Raw genomic sequence first — 15,921 nt, 5'->3', positions numbered from 1 at the left:
GCAGGAGGGTTTGTTTCCCAGGTGTGTATTTTTATTGTGGAGGCTCGTTAGCCATATAAATGTCGGATATGGCCCAGCTCAATTCCCTTGTCAGACACAGCTCCCTCTCTGTGTGCCACCCTGGCAGGGCACAGGGGCCTTAAACAGGGTGGAAGGCACGGCCCAGAGACTCCCCACCATCTAGGGCGCCTACCCGGGCTGTGCTCCCAGACCCCACGCATAGGTGGTGCAGGGGCTCTGCTCTGCTCCCCAGGGCCCATAGCATGGGCTGAGCTAGACACAAGGGGCTGGGCAGGTCCAGCATGCGGGGAGCACACAGAAAGAGACCCACAAGGAGGAAGGGGAGAAACTGCACCAACCCCGGGGAAGTGTGAGTATTTGCCGAAGGCACAAGGCCTGTGGTAATGGCACTCCCTGAGCCTCACTAGAGTAAGTGCTATCTGTCTACCAAAGGACTCTCACAGCCCCCCCTCACGGCAATATCTGACCACCTCACAATTGCATTTAGCCTCACAACTGCACAGAGGGGAAACTGAGGCAGGGAGAGGCTAAATGACTCACCCACATGCCCCTGTCTGCAAAGTCCAAGAATGGCACCCTCTCCCCTGGGCTATCCTTTCTACCAGCACCTGCCCTGCTGTGGAAAGATCAGGGCCCCATAAAGGCATGGGACATGGGCAGGGCTTGACTGGCAATGCTTTGTGGCAGTGGGGGGGGGGGCTTTTTGTTCTGTGGCTGTATGGTGGAGGGGCAATGACCAAAGGTCTGAGGTCCCAGCAAACCATTTTCATGACACATGAATAAATTCACTTCAAAACACATTTACTTAAACTTGGCATTCACACAGACACAGATTTGGATAGGCCCGGGTGCACCAGGAACCACCCATTGCTATGGATTTCCCCCCCATCCTCTCATACAGTGCCACTGGTACCAGTTACTAGATCTATCTTCAAGGCTACAGCCGCATCAGTTCGAGTCCCCTAGGGGACTAAGACAGTACCCAGTACATGCTGTCCAGGTGTCTTATGGGAGGTGTAGTTCAGCTCTCACACATCCCCATTCTCATCTATGGGCTAGGCTCCCTGGCCAGACTACATCTCCCATCATGCTCCATCATCTTGCCTCTTGGAGATGTGTCGGTACATCATGGGAGATGTAGGCTGGCTGGGGAGAGCAGCCCATAATAAAGAAAGGGGCTGAGAATCACCCAAACTACAACTCCCATGAGGCACCTGGGTAGATTTCTGAACTGAGATATTCTGAGTTTTGGGTGGTTCTTTGATTCTGAACAAAAAGTCAGAACTTTCCACAAGCAGCAGCCACTTCCCCCAGGAGGTTTTGCTGGGTTGAGTCCTGATTTGCTGTTGAAGAACAGCTGCGATGGAGAATTTTCCGACTAGCCCCATTCCCTGCGGAGCGGTGGACCTGCCAAGGGGGGGGCTGGCAGAGCGAGGACAACGACCACAAGGGTTCCTTGATCGGTGCAGTGGTGGGACCAGCTGATTTCATGAGGTTCCTTTCTGCCGTAAGCTTCTGGGTTTGTGTGGGTCAGCTCTGGGGGTCTCAAAGTACTGATAAGCTTCTTCCGAAGTCTCTGGAAGGATCCAAAAGTGCTTCTTTCCTGGGCAGGCTCCTTGCATAGCTGGGAATGCTGGGAGGTTGGTATCTGGCATGGCAGATGCCCAAGGAAAATCCACCCGAGGGCGGCACTGAATGGTGGGAAATGGCCCCCTACCTCTTGGAGCTGCCCCCGGCACTGAGGAAACCGTGGGCTCTCGTTGGCATTTTCCCAGCACGCTTACGTAGGAGGTGGCCCGTTGACGTACTTCAGCATGAAATGGAAGGACCGGGTGTAGCAGGGCGTTTCAATGTGGGAGAGAAGGGAGGTGCCGGCCAGGAAGAGGAGCAGCAGGAGCAGCCCAGCTGCAGAGAGCAGCAGCCTCTTTATTCCGACCAGGATCCTGGGGCCCACTCGAGGTTGATCTGAGAAAGCCAAGGGCTGCAACATAGGCCTGGAGTTATGAGAGATGCCAGGATTGGAGTTGGCATGTGGGGGTGGGCGGAAAAACAGAAGAGTCGTCATAGGAGAACCCACTGCAGCTCAACCCCCCACCCTGCAAGCCCCAGGGAAAAGGGGAGCATGAACTGTGGAACTCCCTGCCACTGGAAACCAGAATCAGCTCCAATGGGACTCGCTGCTCCCAGCGTCCCTTTCTCTGCGCTGCTCTGTCCCTTAGCTGGGGGACCAAAGCCCCCTCCCGAGGGGTGAACACCAAAGCCAGTGGAGTGGGCAGGAAGCCTGGCAGCTGTTTCAGCCAGAAATGCGTATGGAGACCTTTGTACCAGGGTGTGGGAAAGGGGCAGGTCTGGCAGGGGCTGGAAAGGATGGGTGGTTAGCTAGATACAAGGAGAGGAGGCACTAGAAAGTCTGGGCTGGTCCGCTGAGAGGTCCACACCCTGCACCATCTCTGTCCCTCACGTCTGAGCCTCATTCGCCCAGGCCAACCGGGCAACCCAGACTGCTCCAGGCACCCCTTGGGCACATCTGCTCTTGCTCTCCCTAACCCTTTGCAGGTGGGCAAGAACCCATGGGGTGGTGAACTGGGACAGACAGCTGGAGGCACTGGTGCAACGTGCTAACCTGCCCCACTCCCAGGAAAGCAGGCATGGGGAAGGCAGGGCTGGGAAGTGGGGAGATGCCAGGCCTGGGGTTGGGGGGGGTCAGTCAGGGGAGGGATGGGGCAAAGGACATCTGTCTGTGTCATTCCTACCCCTCTGGCTCAAAGCAGCAGCCCCCTACCCCTTCTCAATGACGACGGCCACATCCTCAAAGCCGGGACCAGCCTGACTCCTCTTGCAGGGCTGCAGAAGGAAGGACGGAGAAGGGGGCCGTTAGTCAGGGCTGGATGGGACCCAACACCCCCCTTGAGCTATGGCCAGTGCATCCGAGCTACCAGCCCTGAGCCCAACACATGTGGGGCCTTCTTCCTTAACTCATGTGGGGGAAGGAAACTTTACAGCGGGAGAGGTGCTGTCTAGTGGTTAGAGCAGGGGGCTAGGAGCCAGGACTCAGGGGCTCCATCCCCAGTTCTGGGAGGGAGGGGATCTAGTGGGCTAGAGCAGCGGGGGTTTGGGAGTCAGGACTCCTGGGTCCTACCCCAGCACGAGGGAGAGGAGTTGTGTCTAGCCCCATGCTTGGCTTATGAGCTGGGCGGGTATAGCTTTCCTCGAATGATCCGCAGGCCAAGGGGGCCTCCCCTCCTGGGAGTGGCCAGGCATGTCCCTGCTTAGCTTGGGGACTCGGACGGCATCCCAGCTGAGCCCTACTGATGGGGGCCCTATTGATGGGGGCACTCCAGCCGCTTGGCCTGCCTGGGGCCGGGTGCTGGGACTGGCAGGGCCAACCAGGTCCTTGTCTTTCCCAGCCGCCGCTGCAGCCACCCACACTCGGCCCAGGGGCAAGGATGAGACCAGAGGGGAGACCCGCCCCTGCCCAAATCCCACTTGCATCAGCTCCCCCTAGGGTGCCCCATCGCTGCAGAGGTCATGGGGCTGACCCCAGACCACCTGATCAACACTGCCATCCACAGCAGGAGCTTGGGGCCAGAGAGAGCTAAGCCCCACAGGCACCGGGGATGTGGGGGTGCCGGTAGGTTGGGGTGCCTGGCCCCAGACTCCCCTTCCCCCTCCAGGGTGCAACACTGCTCACCTGCATCGCTTCTGGCTTGCCCTGCTCCACGCAGGTCTGGCCCAGCCAGCTCTCAATCCGCTCAGGGTCAAAGCCCACCGTCTCTCTCTGGCGGCAGGCCTCATCCCCCAGTGCCAGGCCCTGGGGATGCCGGCTGCCCCACTGAGGGGCATTCCCTAAGGGGAGAGCATGGTGCGGGCGTGACTGCCAGGGGCAGCAGGGCTACAAGAGACACATCAGCCCAGGGGAGGGGAGGAAGGATGACCCGGTTATTAGGATACCAACCTGGGAGACAGCAGGGCTGGGTTCAAATCCTTGCTTTGCTACAAGCTCCTTGGGCAAATCACTTAGCCACTCCATGCCTCAGTTTCCCCTTCTTTGCAATGGAGATACCAGCCTTACGGGGCTAGGGGGTTGAGAGGATACGTGTGCTACAGATTGAGAGGCACTCGGCTAAGTAATGCAGGGGTCATCAGCAGGTGGCCCGAAGGAGTTAATAATGGGGAGCTACGGAGCCAGTGGCGTGGACTATGAAGTCCTTTGCCTTTGAGGTGCTCGTTTGATACCATCCCACCTTGGTACATGCTAACAGCTCATGGCTCCCTACCGTGAAATGAGTTTGTCAGATCTCAGTCCAGTTCCTGGGGAGTCAAGTGTCTCCCCCATCTGCCCCTCCAGCAGAGGGGCCCAGAACTCTAGGGGCCCTGGAGACCGAGCTCATCCCCAGAAGCGACTTTTTTCCAGACCAGTGGCTGAGAAACGGATCTCGGGGGCTGGCTGCGCAGGATCTTTCACCAGTTCTGAGCCTGGCTGTTTTATGCTGCAAAAAGCCGTCCCGCACTGAACTGCGCTGAGCCCACACAGCTCATTTCATGCCAGCCATGCCACAGCCATAGCGCCGGGGCCACAGGCACCCAAAAGCCAGAGTCAAGCCCATAAAGGACCAAAGCCCTGACCTGGTGCATAACGTTCCTTTCACCGTAAGTACCTACGCAGGAGGAGAGATCTGACAGCAGAAGACTTTTATAGGAGAACAGACAGGCAGAGTGAGATCAAGCTGCTGGGAGGGGAAGCTGGATAAACTAAGATTTAACCATTGGAGCAGCCCCTTAGGAGACACGGGGGATTCTCCACGGCTCTCCACCAAGATCAGATGCTCTACCTCAACCACCAGATCTGGGCTGGCTGCAGCCTGGCTGATCGGAATGGTCCCTTCTGGCCTCAGAATCTATGAATCACCCGGCTCCCTCTGGTCTGTTTCCAGCCAGACTGGGGGAGTCTATTCAGGACTAGAGCTGGGAGAAGCGTTTCAGTTTTCGGTGACAGACGCAGATTTGGCACGTTTTGCAAATCGGTGACGGTTTGGCCGACTTGTTCGTGTCGCAAAAACCAAACCACAACCAGACACACAACTCTGAAAAAGCCCAAACAGTTTCAAAACAAAAAAATTTTTTGGTTTCTTTCACTCTGAACGACTTGGGGTTTCGAAAATCCCTTCGATTTCACTTTAAAAAAAACCCCAAACAATTTAAACAAGGCTCAGACATGAAACACGCTATCCAACTCAAAACAAGATTTTTCCTCTCCGTGTTTTGATTTGCCAAAAAATTAGACTTTTTTCCCCATAGGTTCAGAGATCACAAGGCTGGAGGGGTCCACTCCCCTGAATTACTCTAGTCTGGCCTGTGGCACGCGGACCAGAGAACGGCCATAAATTAATTCCTGTTTGAACTTAGATTTCCTGTTATTTATATAGCTTTAGAACATAAGAACAGCCATACCGGGTCAGACCAAAGTGGCCGGTGCCAGGTACTTTGGGGGAATGAACAGAACAGGGCAATTATCGAGTGATCCATCCCGTTGTCCACTCCCAGCATCTTTTCTTATGACCTCACGTGTCTCCCCTTATTAGCTAGTGGGAGCTACCTAGGGGCTTTCTTGGTAGTTGATAGGCAGTGGTCAGCTGGACTGGACTGTGACGGGCCAGGAACTGAGTCACTTACCAGAACTGGCGCAGACAATTTCCACTTTCCTTCTGGTTGCCAGGGAGAGACAAGGCCCGTCCTGGGAGCCCAGCTGCGCCTGCGTTTCCCCCCGAAAGGGAACGGCCTGTTAATGATAGCCATGCTCAGCCCCCGCTGGCCAAAGCCTCCTCCATCAACCCCAACAGCTCCTCCCCAGCAGACAGGGTTAGTCGCATGCTTGGGTTACAGGGAATGGAGGGACACTGCCCCAGATCACACAGTGAATCAGGGTTAGAACTGGGAACAGGACCCCAGGAGTCCCAGCACCTACCTTCCCCGCTCAGAGCTTGGAACAGAACCCAGGAGCCCACTTGACCCCACTTCCAGAGCTTGGGATAGAACCCAGGTATCCTGGCTCCCAGCCAACTCTGCTCTAACCACTAGACGCCACTCCCTCTTACAAATACAAGAGGGCATCACCTTGTCTCTGGTTCCCAGTGAAGCCTGTTAGCAGCAGGGGATCGTGTTAGGCAAGAGAAGCTCACCCTGCTACTGACCGAGCTAGACAGAGGCTGCAGCGGCCTTGCGGTTAAGGTGCTAGGCTGGGACTCAGGAAACCTGCATTCAAGTCCCAGCTGTGTGAGACCCTGCACCAGTCACTTCATCTCGCCGGGCCTCAGTTTCCCCACCTCTCAAACAGAGAGAATCCCACTCTGAGTTCTCGGACGTACAGCTGGTCTGGTGCCCTGATTTTAGCTACTGTGTCTGGGCAGCGCCTGCACCATGGGGCCCCGATCTCAGTTACCGTGCAGGGCCCGGAATTTCACTACGGGGGCTGCTGCTGTAAAGCAGATAACAATGAAATGCAGAGAGGGGGAAACGTGACATGGATGGATCCTATGGGGGGAGGGAGGAAACACAAGCCTAAGGGCTGGGGATTAATGGAACCCCCGGGCCACCGCAGAGGTACCAGCGATTGGGGGGGGGGATCAAAGGGGATTGTCCCCCGCATACACTTTTTAAACATGGGGGTCCATGCCTCTCCTGCCCTTTTGAGGACCTGAAATCAGCAGAGGAGCTGGGGTGGGAGGGGAAGCATTCCCCCCTGACCAGAGCTGGGTGGAGTGACTGGGTGGGGTGGCCCTGCGACCTGGGACTGGGCCCCCCCACTTCGGCTGTCCCTCCCTCACCCTGGGGCCACTGCTGCGTAAAACCCCTTCCAGGATTTTGCTGCGATGCTCCCCGATGGGGATGGTTTATCACACTCGAAACCACCACACACCCCCGGGCCGTTTACAGAGGGGTCCCAGGAAGCCCCTGCTCATACTTTCACAGGGTTTAAGGCCAGCAGATCCCTGTATCGAGCCCAGCCCCCTGGGATGGGCTCCGGTAGCTACCTACATTCAGGTCCTCGTGGCCGGTGCCTCTCCCACATCCAGCCGGCCAGCTGGCGGGCATGCCCAGCTGGCAGCTGCACCTCCGGCCCGGCTCCTCCCACTGGCCCACACCTGGAGAGAGGGAATGGCGGCTGGTGGTATCTGCCCCATTAAAAGATCCCCCGTGACCCCCAGGAGCTGCTGCAGCACTGCTGGGCTGGCCCAGCTCGGCTGGCCCCCTTTAAGGGACTGCCCCTTTAAGGCAAAGGAGGTAGGGGCAGTCTGTGCTCTGGGAGGGGGGTGAGAAGCCACCTCCTACCCATCATCTGGGGCAGTTTGGGAGGGCTCTGCCCCTTTAAGGACTCCTCTCCCCACCACTGCAATTCGGGGCAGCCAGGGCCCGTGACCCATGGCAGCCCGTACCCGTGACGGCACTGCAGTACGATGAATCCTCTTCGTCATGAGATGTGGACCCGCCCACATCCACCGAGGGGTCCCACTCCAGGTCCAGGCTGCCCCCGCAGGCAGCCCCGAACGGATGGCGGCGCCGGCAGCAGAGAGCCTTGTGTGGGGTGGACTGGTAGATCCAAGCGGCAGGAGGGGGCCCCCTGGCTTCTCCCTCAGGCTCCGGGGACACGTCTGTGAAGCAGTCAGACCCCACATCGGTGTCTCGGTCTGACAGCCACTCGTCCTCAAAGACCTGGTAGGTGGGTGAGCAGAGAAGGTCAGTACGAAAGAGACAGCGGCTCCCTAGGCCTTCAGTAGCCTTTAACTAACCCTCCTGCAGTGGATTCTGCAGGGGGCAACTCCAATACACCTGAGCTAAAGGAGAATCCCCAGTCACTGTTGGCAGAACAGGGGCTATGACACATTCAAGCCATTTTTATTCTACCAGGAGAGGGCAGAGAAGCACACACGAACTTGTAAATTATAATATCTCACCTGGCAATCCTCATGCACTTTGGAAACTGATACTCAGAAATCACCTCATCTAGCTCTCTGGGTACAGCTGTAGTTGTTTATCCAGAGATCCCTCCCTCAGGGCAGAGATGCCGTCACCTTCGGGATGGGATGTGGCAGCTGTTTATACAAGGATCCCTCAGTGCTGAGATGCAGCTGCCCCTGGGGTGGGGCGTGGCAGCTGTTTATAGAGAGCTCCCTCACCCAGTGCTGAGATGCAGCTACCTCTGGAGCGGAACACCCAGCAGCCATTTAACAGCTGCAGAGCAATGCTGCACAACAGTTGAGGAGAAACAGCAAAGAATCCTTTGACCAGCTGAAAACGCAGGGGCGGGGGGACTTAGGAAGGTAAAATCACAGCAGTTCACAAAGAAACGTGGCCACGACCCAGGCATTTCGTAGCCCAACTCTTGCCAAAAAAACCACACCACAATGAATACCCGATGCCTAGACCTCTCCCCCCACCAGTACAACAAAGGCAGCCTCTGCCACCAAACCTGGGCCTTGGGGTCTGGCCAGAGCCCCCCTCACTGAGCCCCCTGCTCTGCTTCTTGCAGCATGCCGGTTGGAATCAGCTGATTTTGACGGGCGCCTATTCCCCTCTGCGCCCCCACCCCGCTCCCTGCAGCACAGCGCACTGAGGCACTGGGGTCAGCACTGAATGCAAGGCGGGGGCGCCCCCTACTGAGCTCCCAAACCCACCCCCTTCAGCGCAGCGCCCCCTAGTGCCACACTGGGGCCAGCACTGACTGCAAGAGGAGCTTGCCCCATTCTGTGCTCCTACCCTTCTTTGCAGAAGAGCGCCCCCTAGTGCCATCGTGGGGCATTACAGTCAGCACTGACTGAAGGCAGCACTGCCCCACAATGAATCCCTCACAGCAGTGGCCCGGAGGATTTTCCTGGTAAATCTCCCATCCATAGTCTGGGCAGGGCTGACCCTGCACAGCCACTGAGAGCCCAGGTGCCCGGTGATGGTTGAGCCGCCGTGCCCCATGGCACGGGCTCCGCCCCACACGTACCAGCCTCATGCTGACCAGCCGGCGGCGGAAGCGGGACACCCGCCAGAAGACCTCCTGGCAATAGCAGCTCAGCTCCTGCAGCTCCTCCTCTAGGATCTCGGCATCCTGCGGCTCGCTCCTCTGGATCAGCCGCTCGCCGGACACCAGCAGCCAGTCGAGCCGCTCCGCGTTGGACCGCACGGCCTCCTGGAACTCCTGGGACAGAGGGGAGACGTTAGCCGAGACAATGGGGCTGGACCCTCCTTGCTCCGTGCAAACTGTCCCAGGAATCTTAGCAGGCATGGCCTCCGATTTATCTCTGACCTACAAGACTTCCAGCAGCACAGTGCCCCCTACTGCCATGCTGGGGCACTGGGGTTTGCACTGCAGAGCACCCCCAACTGAGCCCCACCCTGCTCCCTGCAGCACAGCGCCCCCTACTGCCATGCTGGGGCACTGGGGTTTGCACTGCAGAGCACCCCCAACTGAGCCCCACCCTGCTCCCTGCAGCACAGCGCCCCCTACTGCCATGCTGGGGCACTGGGGTTTGCACTGCAGAGCACCCCCAACTGAGCCCCACCCTGCTCCCTGCAGCACAGCGCCCCCTACTGCTGCACTGAGAGGGGAGAGAGCCCTCCACCGAGCCTCTCACCCTGCAGCACAGCGCCCCCTAGTGCTACCGTCTGAATGCTGCCCCAGAGAGAAGGGCCAGACCAAATGAAGGGCCGATCCCAACACCTGCAGGGCGTGGTCGCCCCTCCAGTTCCTGACCCTGCTGAGCTTGCCAGAACGGAGCGGCTCGGCACCCAAGGTCGCAGGGCTGCGGCAGCTCAGCCATTGGGTTTATTACGTGCTGTCGAGCGGCCCAGGGAGAGGTGTGATCGCTAACTGGAAGCGATAAGCTAATCTCGGTAACGATCTGGCGTTCCCACAGGTTTCCACGCAGAGGCTGGCCGGTTTGAGCAAGCGGAGGGCTGGTAATGCACATCAGCACCTGTTCCCTCCTGCCCCCAGTGCACAGAGCTGGAGGCGAGGGGAGGGATTCAGGAGACCAATCAGCCCTGGGATATTTTAATACTGCTTGGTGCCTTCAACCAAAGGACAAAGTCCACCCAGACACAGACAGAGCGATGAGTGGAATATGGCTTGCTGAATGAGATCACTGGGCTGGGATTCAGGAGATGTAGCCTGCCGGGTGACCTGGGGCAAGCCACGCCCCCACTTGGTGCCTCAGTTTCCCCATCTGTCAAAGGGGGCGAACAATACTGCCTCCTTCGGGAAGCGCTTTGAGGTCTGCTGAGGAAAGAGCTAGGGATTCTTGGAAGAAAGGGAGAGCTAGTTTTCTACTGGCCTGAGGCCCGGCAAACTCATCTCACACAGGCCGACAAATAGCCCATCCAGGGGAAACACTCATCAAGTTTCAATCCCTATTGACCACGGCCCGCTGGGAACTGGTGACCTAGAGGTGAAAGGGGTCACAGCTTAGGCCCAAGCCCCAGCTCCCGAGGGCGAAGGAAGGTGTTTTATACAGGGAGCCTGCAGCTATCCATCCCTGCGCAGCACTTCGATCCAGGTAATCACAGCAAATATTTCAGTTTCCTCTCTGAAAACCCACCCGCCTTGTCGCTTATGGACTTTTAACGTTTACGATCACAGGGGTGGGGTATCTGTCTGCTGCCCCCTGCTGGTGGGGATGAGCCCTGCTCTGTGCGTGCGCAGAAAGAGAGAGGCCCAAAAATGACACTATATTGAAGAGTTCACTTCCCCATAGACACATGGGACCAACCGAACCTACCCTGATCTACACGACTCCAAGTCTGAGCCTGTGTTTGAAGGAGGCGACATGAAGTCAGGACTCCTGGGTTCCATTCCTAGCTAGCCTCCCTGTAAGACTTCAGCAGAGTCACGTCCCTTCTCTGTGCCTCAGTTTCCCCACCTATAATACTCAGAGGAAGATATCGACTCGCTGAATTTATGAAGGTGCTTGGAGATCCTTGGAAGGCAGAGGCTAGAGCATCCCTGGGAGAAAATATTCCCAAGCTGGAACTAGCCTGGTTTGACCCCTGACAAAAAGACACACGCGATCCTCCTGAGCCTACGTATATTTTTAACCCTTCGATTGCCACCATTTCTCTGAATATATTGGCATCTCAGCACCTGACAGGTTAAGTGAAACATGTCACCCGAAACCAGTTCAGCCGTACGTCATTATCTAAAAATAAAATTTCCCCTTCGGTGAACCAACATTTTCTGTGTAAACAGATGAGCAGGTGTGTGCCTGTGTACACATGCGTCTCTGCACATGCGCTTTCCGCTATCACTTCACCGGTGCTACCCGCCTGCCAACAATCGGCCACAGAACAATGAGGGCACTTTGCTCATTCACTGCTCTTCCCATTCAAAGCTCATCACAGACGTTAATTGATAGCTCATGAGTTATGAGCCCTCCCTGCTTCCCATCAGAGGGAGTAGGGGAAGAATATGCAAGGGTCACTTCTCCCTGTGCAGAAATGCAGCCACCTCTGGGGTGGGATGTGGCAGCTGTTTATCCACCACACTGGGGTGAGCACAGATTCAGAGGGAAGAGCACCTGCTACTGCGCCCTTACCTGGCTCCCTGCAGCACAGCACCCCCTAGAGCCACCCTGGGGCATAGGGATCAGCACCAACTCCAAAGGGAGTGCACCCCCTACTGAGCCCCCCACCTCACTTGCTGCAGCATAGCGCCCCTCGTGCGGCACCAACTCGAAGATGAGCGCACCCGCTACTCAGCCCTCACCCTGCTCCCAGCAGACCAGCGCCTCTCGCACATTGTGCGAGAGCATTCTGAGATGAGGTTGCACAGACGGGTGCATTGCACGGATGCATCTGGGAGTTGGAAGGGGCCAGTACGATCTACACATGCCCTGCGATTCCTAATCCTTCACAAAAGGACATTTTCATCTTACCTGCAGCTCCATCATTTTCTCGAGCGAGCTGCCCCCAGAGAAATGTTCCACATCGGTGAGCCGCAGATCCAGCTCCGTCAGCCATACCTGCACGGTCTCCCGCTCCCACTCAAACTCCTCCCGCTGGCTGACAAAATACTGGGGGGACGGGGGGGGAGAAGCAAACAAACAAACAATCAAACAGAGCCAGCAGGTTTAGCAGGAAGTCGGACATCAGAAAATTCACGTTTCTGTGTCCTTCTGCCTAACGCTAATGATGCTGGAGGTTATTTATTATTATAATAAAGGGCCAGGATTTTGTATTCTTGACACATTTGCAGAAGTGACTGGTAATTTTTACACATCCCTCTTTGTTTTTGCCTTAAGCCCAAGGATCTCTTGGGGGCAGACAGACTTTTTCTTCGGTGTTCATACGCCGCCTGGCACAACAGGGTACTGGTCCATGCCTGTGGCTTCTGGGTGATATCACGATACAGAGGGTGAATCAATAATAATACTAATTCATCAGATGCCTGCGTGGTATCCCTGACTTACTGACACTTTGATCTTTTTCATAGAAGGGACCTCGAGAGGTCGTCTAGTCCAGTTCCCTGCACTCATGGCAGAACTAAGTATTATCTAGACCATCCCTGACAGGTGTTTGTCCAACCTGCTCTTAAAAATCCCCAACGATGGAGAGTCCACAACCTCCCTAAGCAATTTATTCCAGTGCTTAACCACCCTGACAGTTAAGAACTTTTTCCTAATGTTCAACCTAAACCTCCCTTGCTGCAGTTTAAGCCCATTGCTTCTTGTCCTGTCCTCAGAGGTTAAAAAGAACAATTTTTCTCCCTCTTCCTTTTAACAACCTTTTATGTACTTGAAAACTTATGTCCCCTCTCCATCTTCTCTTTTCCAGACTAAACAAACCCTGTTTTTTCAATCTTCCCTCATAGCTCATGTTTTCTAGACTTTTAATCATTTTTGTTGCTCTTCTCTGGACTTTCTCCAGTTTCTTCACATCCTTCCTGAAATGTGGTGCCCAGAACTGGACACAATCCTCCAGCTGAGGCCTAATCAGCACTGAGTAGACCTGAAGAATTACTTTTGCTCAGCCGAGTGGCGCGAATCAGGGCCTGATCAATTTCACTTTCTGGGCCAAATCCCCCTCCTGTGTAAATCAGTGTTGCTCTAATTCACACCAACGAAGGATCTGAAACGTTTCACTGTCCGGGTCTCCCTGCTGAGTAAGGGATCCCCAGTATAACAAGAGGCAGATTTATACATCCATGCTGCCTCCTTCCCCACCCAAATATTATTGGCAGGGGGAGACACCACGGGCACATTTCTCTGCCTGTTATTCCTGGACACAAAGATGGTGCCTTGAGATGCCTCCCCACCGTGCCAGTGCCCCTCCCAGGGACCGGCTGGCTGGTACCTTCAGTCTCTTGAGGATGGCAGCAGCTCGTTTCTGGAGGTTGTCCCAGCGCTGGTTGCTCTCCTGGACCGCGGCCCGGAGCCAGCCCTGCAAACTGATGCCATTTGCCTGAACTAGCTGCCGGTACTGCCTGTTTAAGGACTCCAGATGGTGCAACTTCTCCTGGATCTGCCTTTGCAGCACCTGGAGGGAGAAAGGGACACCAGAACTGGTGAGGAAGGGCAGCCTTGTTGTCGCAGCCCTGGACTAGGACTGGCTTGAATGCTGACCCCTGCCATAGACGTTGCCGCGTCGCTCTGTGTCTCAGTTTCCCCATCTGTAAAATTTGAATAATTTTCCCCTATCTTGGGGTGAGAGGGGGCTGTGAGGATCAATTCATTAGCAGTTGTGCAGTGTTCACGTCCTGCAGTTGTTACCCTCTGGTGAGCATGTGTTACTGGCCCCCCTACTGTGCTGCTCTGCAGAGCACATCCTGGGTTCTATTCCCAGCGCTGGGAGGTGAGTAGGGTCTAAGTGGTTAGAGCAAGGGGCCGGGAGTCAGGACTTTTGTGTTCTGTTCCCCAGGGAGTGGGGTCCAGTGGTTAGAGCATGGAGCTTGGCAGCAGGACTCCTGGGTTCTGTTCCCAGTTCTCCACTATGTAACTCTGTGGTAAGTCACTTTAATCTCTCTTTCCCTATCTGTCAAATGGAAATAACAAGGCCCGGCCAGAGGGGCAGAAACATGAGACGAAATGAAATGTTTGCAACGGGCTGCCGAGATCCTTGAAGCACTATGGAAACTGGAGCCCTCGTTAGCCTCCTGCCAAGGGGAGGGACTGGGGGGGGGTTATAAATGCTCCCCTTGTTTTATCTTCTGTGTATTCAGCTTTTCCTGCCACCTTTGAAATAAAAGGATTTCAATAAACACAACTCAAAAAGATTCCTCTGCTACTGTCTCCCCTGAGATCTCTTTCAAGAGACTTCCTGCCGACCCTGCCCTACCCTGGCTGTGCCAACATCACTGCGCAGAAGGAATCATTCACTTTCTTCCAGTATTATTTAATAGGTGTGTTACACTACCACCATGCTGAGCCCTATTAGGTTAATTACGGTTGTAGCTTCCAGTTGCCATCCAGGATCTAGGCCCCATTGTGTTGAGCCTTATTAGGTGTATTATGGTAGCGTCTATAAACCCTCTTGGAGTTTGGGGCCCCATCAAGCTGAGCCTTATCAGGTGTAATACAGTAGCATCTACTATCCCCATCACGCCTTGTCTTACTATGTATATTACGGTAGCATCGACATCCCCATGCAGGATCCAGACCCCATTGAGCTGAGCCTTATTATGTATATTATGGTAGCACCGACATCCCCACCCAGAAATGGGGCCCCATCATGCCGGGCCTTATTATGTATATTACGGTAGCATCGACATCCCCATGCAGGATCCAGACCCACTGAGCTGAGCCTTATTATGTATATTACGGTAGCACCGACGTCCCGATCCAGGATCCGGACCCCACTGAGCTGGGCCTTATTATGTATATTACGGTAGCACCAATGTCCCGATCTAGGATCCGGACCCCACTGAGCTGGGCCTTATTATGTATATTACAATAGCACCGACATCCCCACCCAGAAATGGGGCCCCATCATACCGGGCCTTATTATGTATATTATGGTAGCACTGACATCCCCATCCAGAAATGGGGCCCCATCATGCTGGGCCTTATTATGTGTATTACGGTAGCATCTACATCCCCATCCCTTGTGCTGGGTGCCACAGAGACACAGCGCAAGAGATGGTCCCTGCCTCAAGTCTAAATAGATAAAAGGTGGGAGGGGAAACTGAGGCACAGAGCGGCACAGGGATTGGCCCAACAGGAGGGTGGCAGAGCTATGAATAGAACTCTGGCGTCCTGAGTCCCAGTCTAGTGCTCCATTCATTGGGCCACGCTGCCCCTCCCCTCACTCCCATCCTCACCTCGAACTTTTTGAGTTCCTCCTTGGCCACAGCAAAGAGCACCTGGGAGGAAGCGGGGGAGGCGGCCCACAGCTCCGCCGCCCGCAGCCAGTCCTGGAAGCGGGACAGGGAGTCCAGGACCCGCTCATGCAGCCGGCAGGCCTGCTCGGTCCTGCAGGGAGACAGAGAGGAGCCTCACAGCGCATGGTGATCCGAGCTCCCCCACGCTGGCACACCGTCTCCCTGTCGCCACCCACCATGTCATGAACGCCAGCGACACCTGCTCCCCTGCCACGCCAAAAGAGCGACTGTAACTGACCAGGGACAGGGAAAGCCAAGGGCCTGGCAGCGTGGCACAGCCGCGGGGTACATCTGGCATCTCTAGAAGATATAGATTCACCCCCATCAGCCCCCACCCCTCTTCACTCCACCAGAGCCCACCCCACTCCTCTCCCCCCTACTGCATCCCACCAGCCCCCCTTATTCTTCCCCCCACATCCCAACCCCACTCCCAGCTCCCTTCATCCTTTCTTTTTCCTGCTGCCCACAAAATGACACACACCCCCCAAAAAAGTAACCCCAGGACCCAAATCCCCACACTCCTTTGCATCCTCAAAGGATTCTGG

At 55.8% G+C, this 15,921-nt stretch overlaps 1 protein-coding gene across 6 annotated transcripts in view; it reads right to left on the bottom strand.

Annotated features, from left to right (window-relative positions):
- Window positions 1-805: 805 nt before the first annotated feature.
- Window positions 806-15,921, bottom strand: part of LOC127037052 (nesprin-2-like) — a 29,782-nt gene continuing 14,666 nt past the window's right edge. For 5 of the 6 annotated variants that reach the window (XM_050928496.1, XM_050928495.1, XM_050928498.1 and 2 more), the window contains 10 exons: window positions 15,317-15,467; window positions 13,354-13,536; window positions 11,937-12,074; window positions 9,011-9,205; window positions 7,455-7,731; window positions 7,057-7,163; window positions 5,695-5,800; window positions 3,713-3,867; window positions 2,804-2,865; window positions 806-2,015 (listed from right to left, as the gene is read on the bottom strand). In XM_050928496.1, the coding sequence (XP_050784453.1) occupies window positions 1,802-2,015; window positions 2,804-2,865; window positions 3,713-3,867; window positions 5,695-5,800; window positions 7,057-7,163; window positions 7,455-7,731; window positions 9,011-9,205; window positions 11,937-12,074; window positions 13,354-13,536; window positions 15,317-15,467 (1,588 nt within the window). In that variant the 3' untranslated portion in view covers window positions 806-1,801. The remainder of the gene's footprint in view (window positions 2,016-2,803; window positions 2,866-3,712; window positions 3,868-5,694; window positions 5,801-7,056; window positions 7,164-7,454; window positions 7,732-9,010; window positions 9,206-11,936; window positions 12,075-13,353; window positions 13,537-15,316; window positions 15,468-15,921) is intronic. The other variant, XM_050928500.1, reaches the window with a different exon arrangement.

This window comes from Gopherus flavomarginatus, chromosome 18 (genome assembly GCF_025201925.1).
Source record: "Gopherus flavomarginatus isolate rGopFla2 chromosome 18, rGopFla2.mat.asm, whole genome shotgun sequence".
NCBI classification, from domain to species: domain Eukaryota; kingdom Metazoa; phylum Chordata; order Testudines; family Testudinidae; genus Gopherus; species Gopherus flavomarginatus.
Note: the sequence above shows the minus strand (reverse complement) of the source record. Positions and strands in the feature narration are given on the sequence as shown.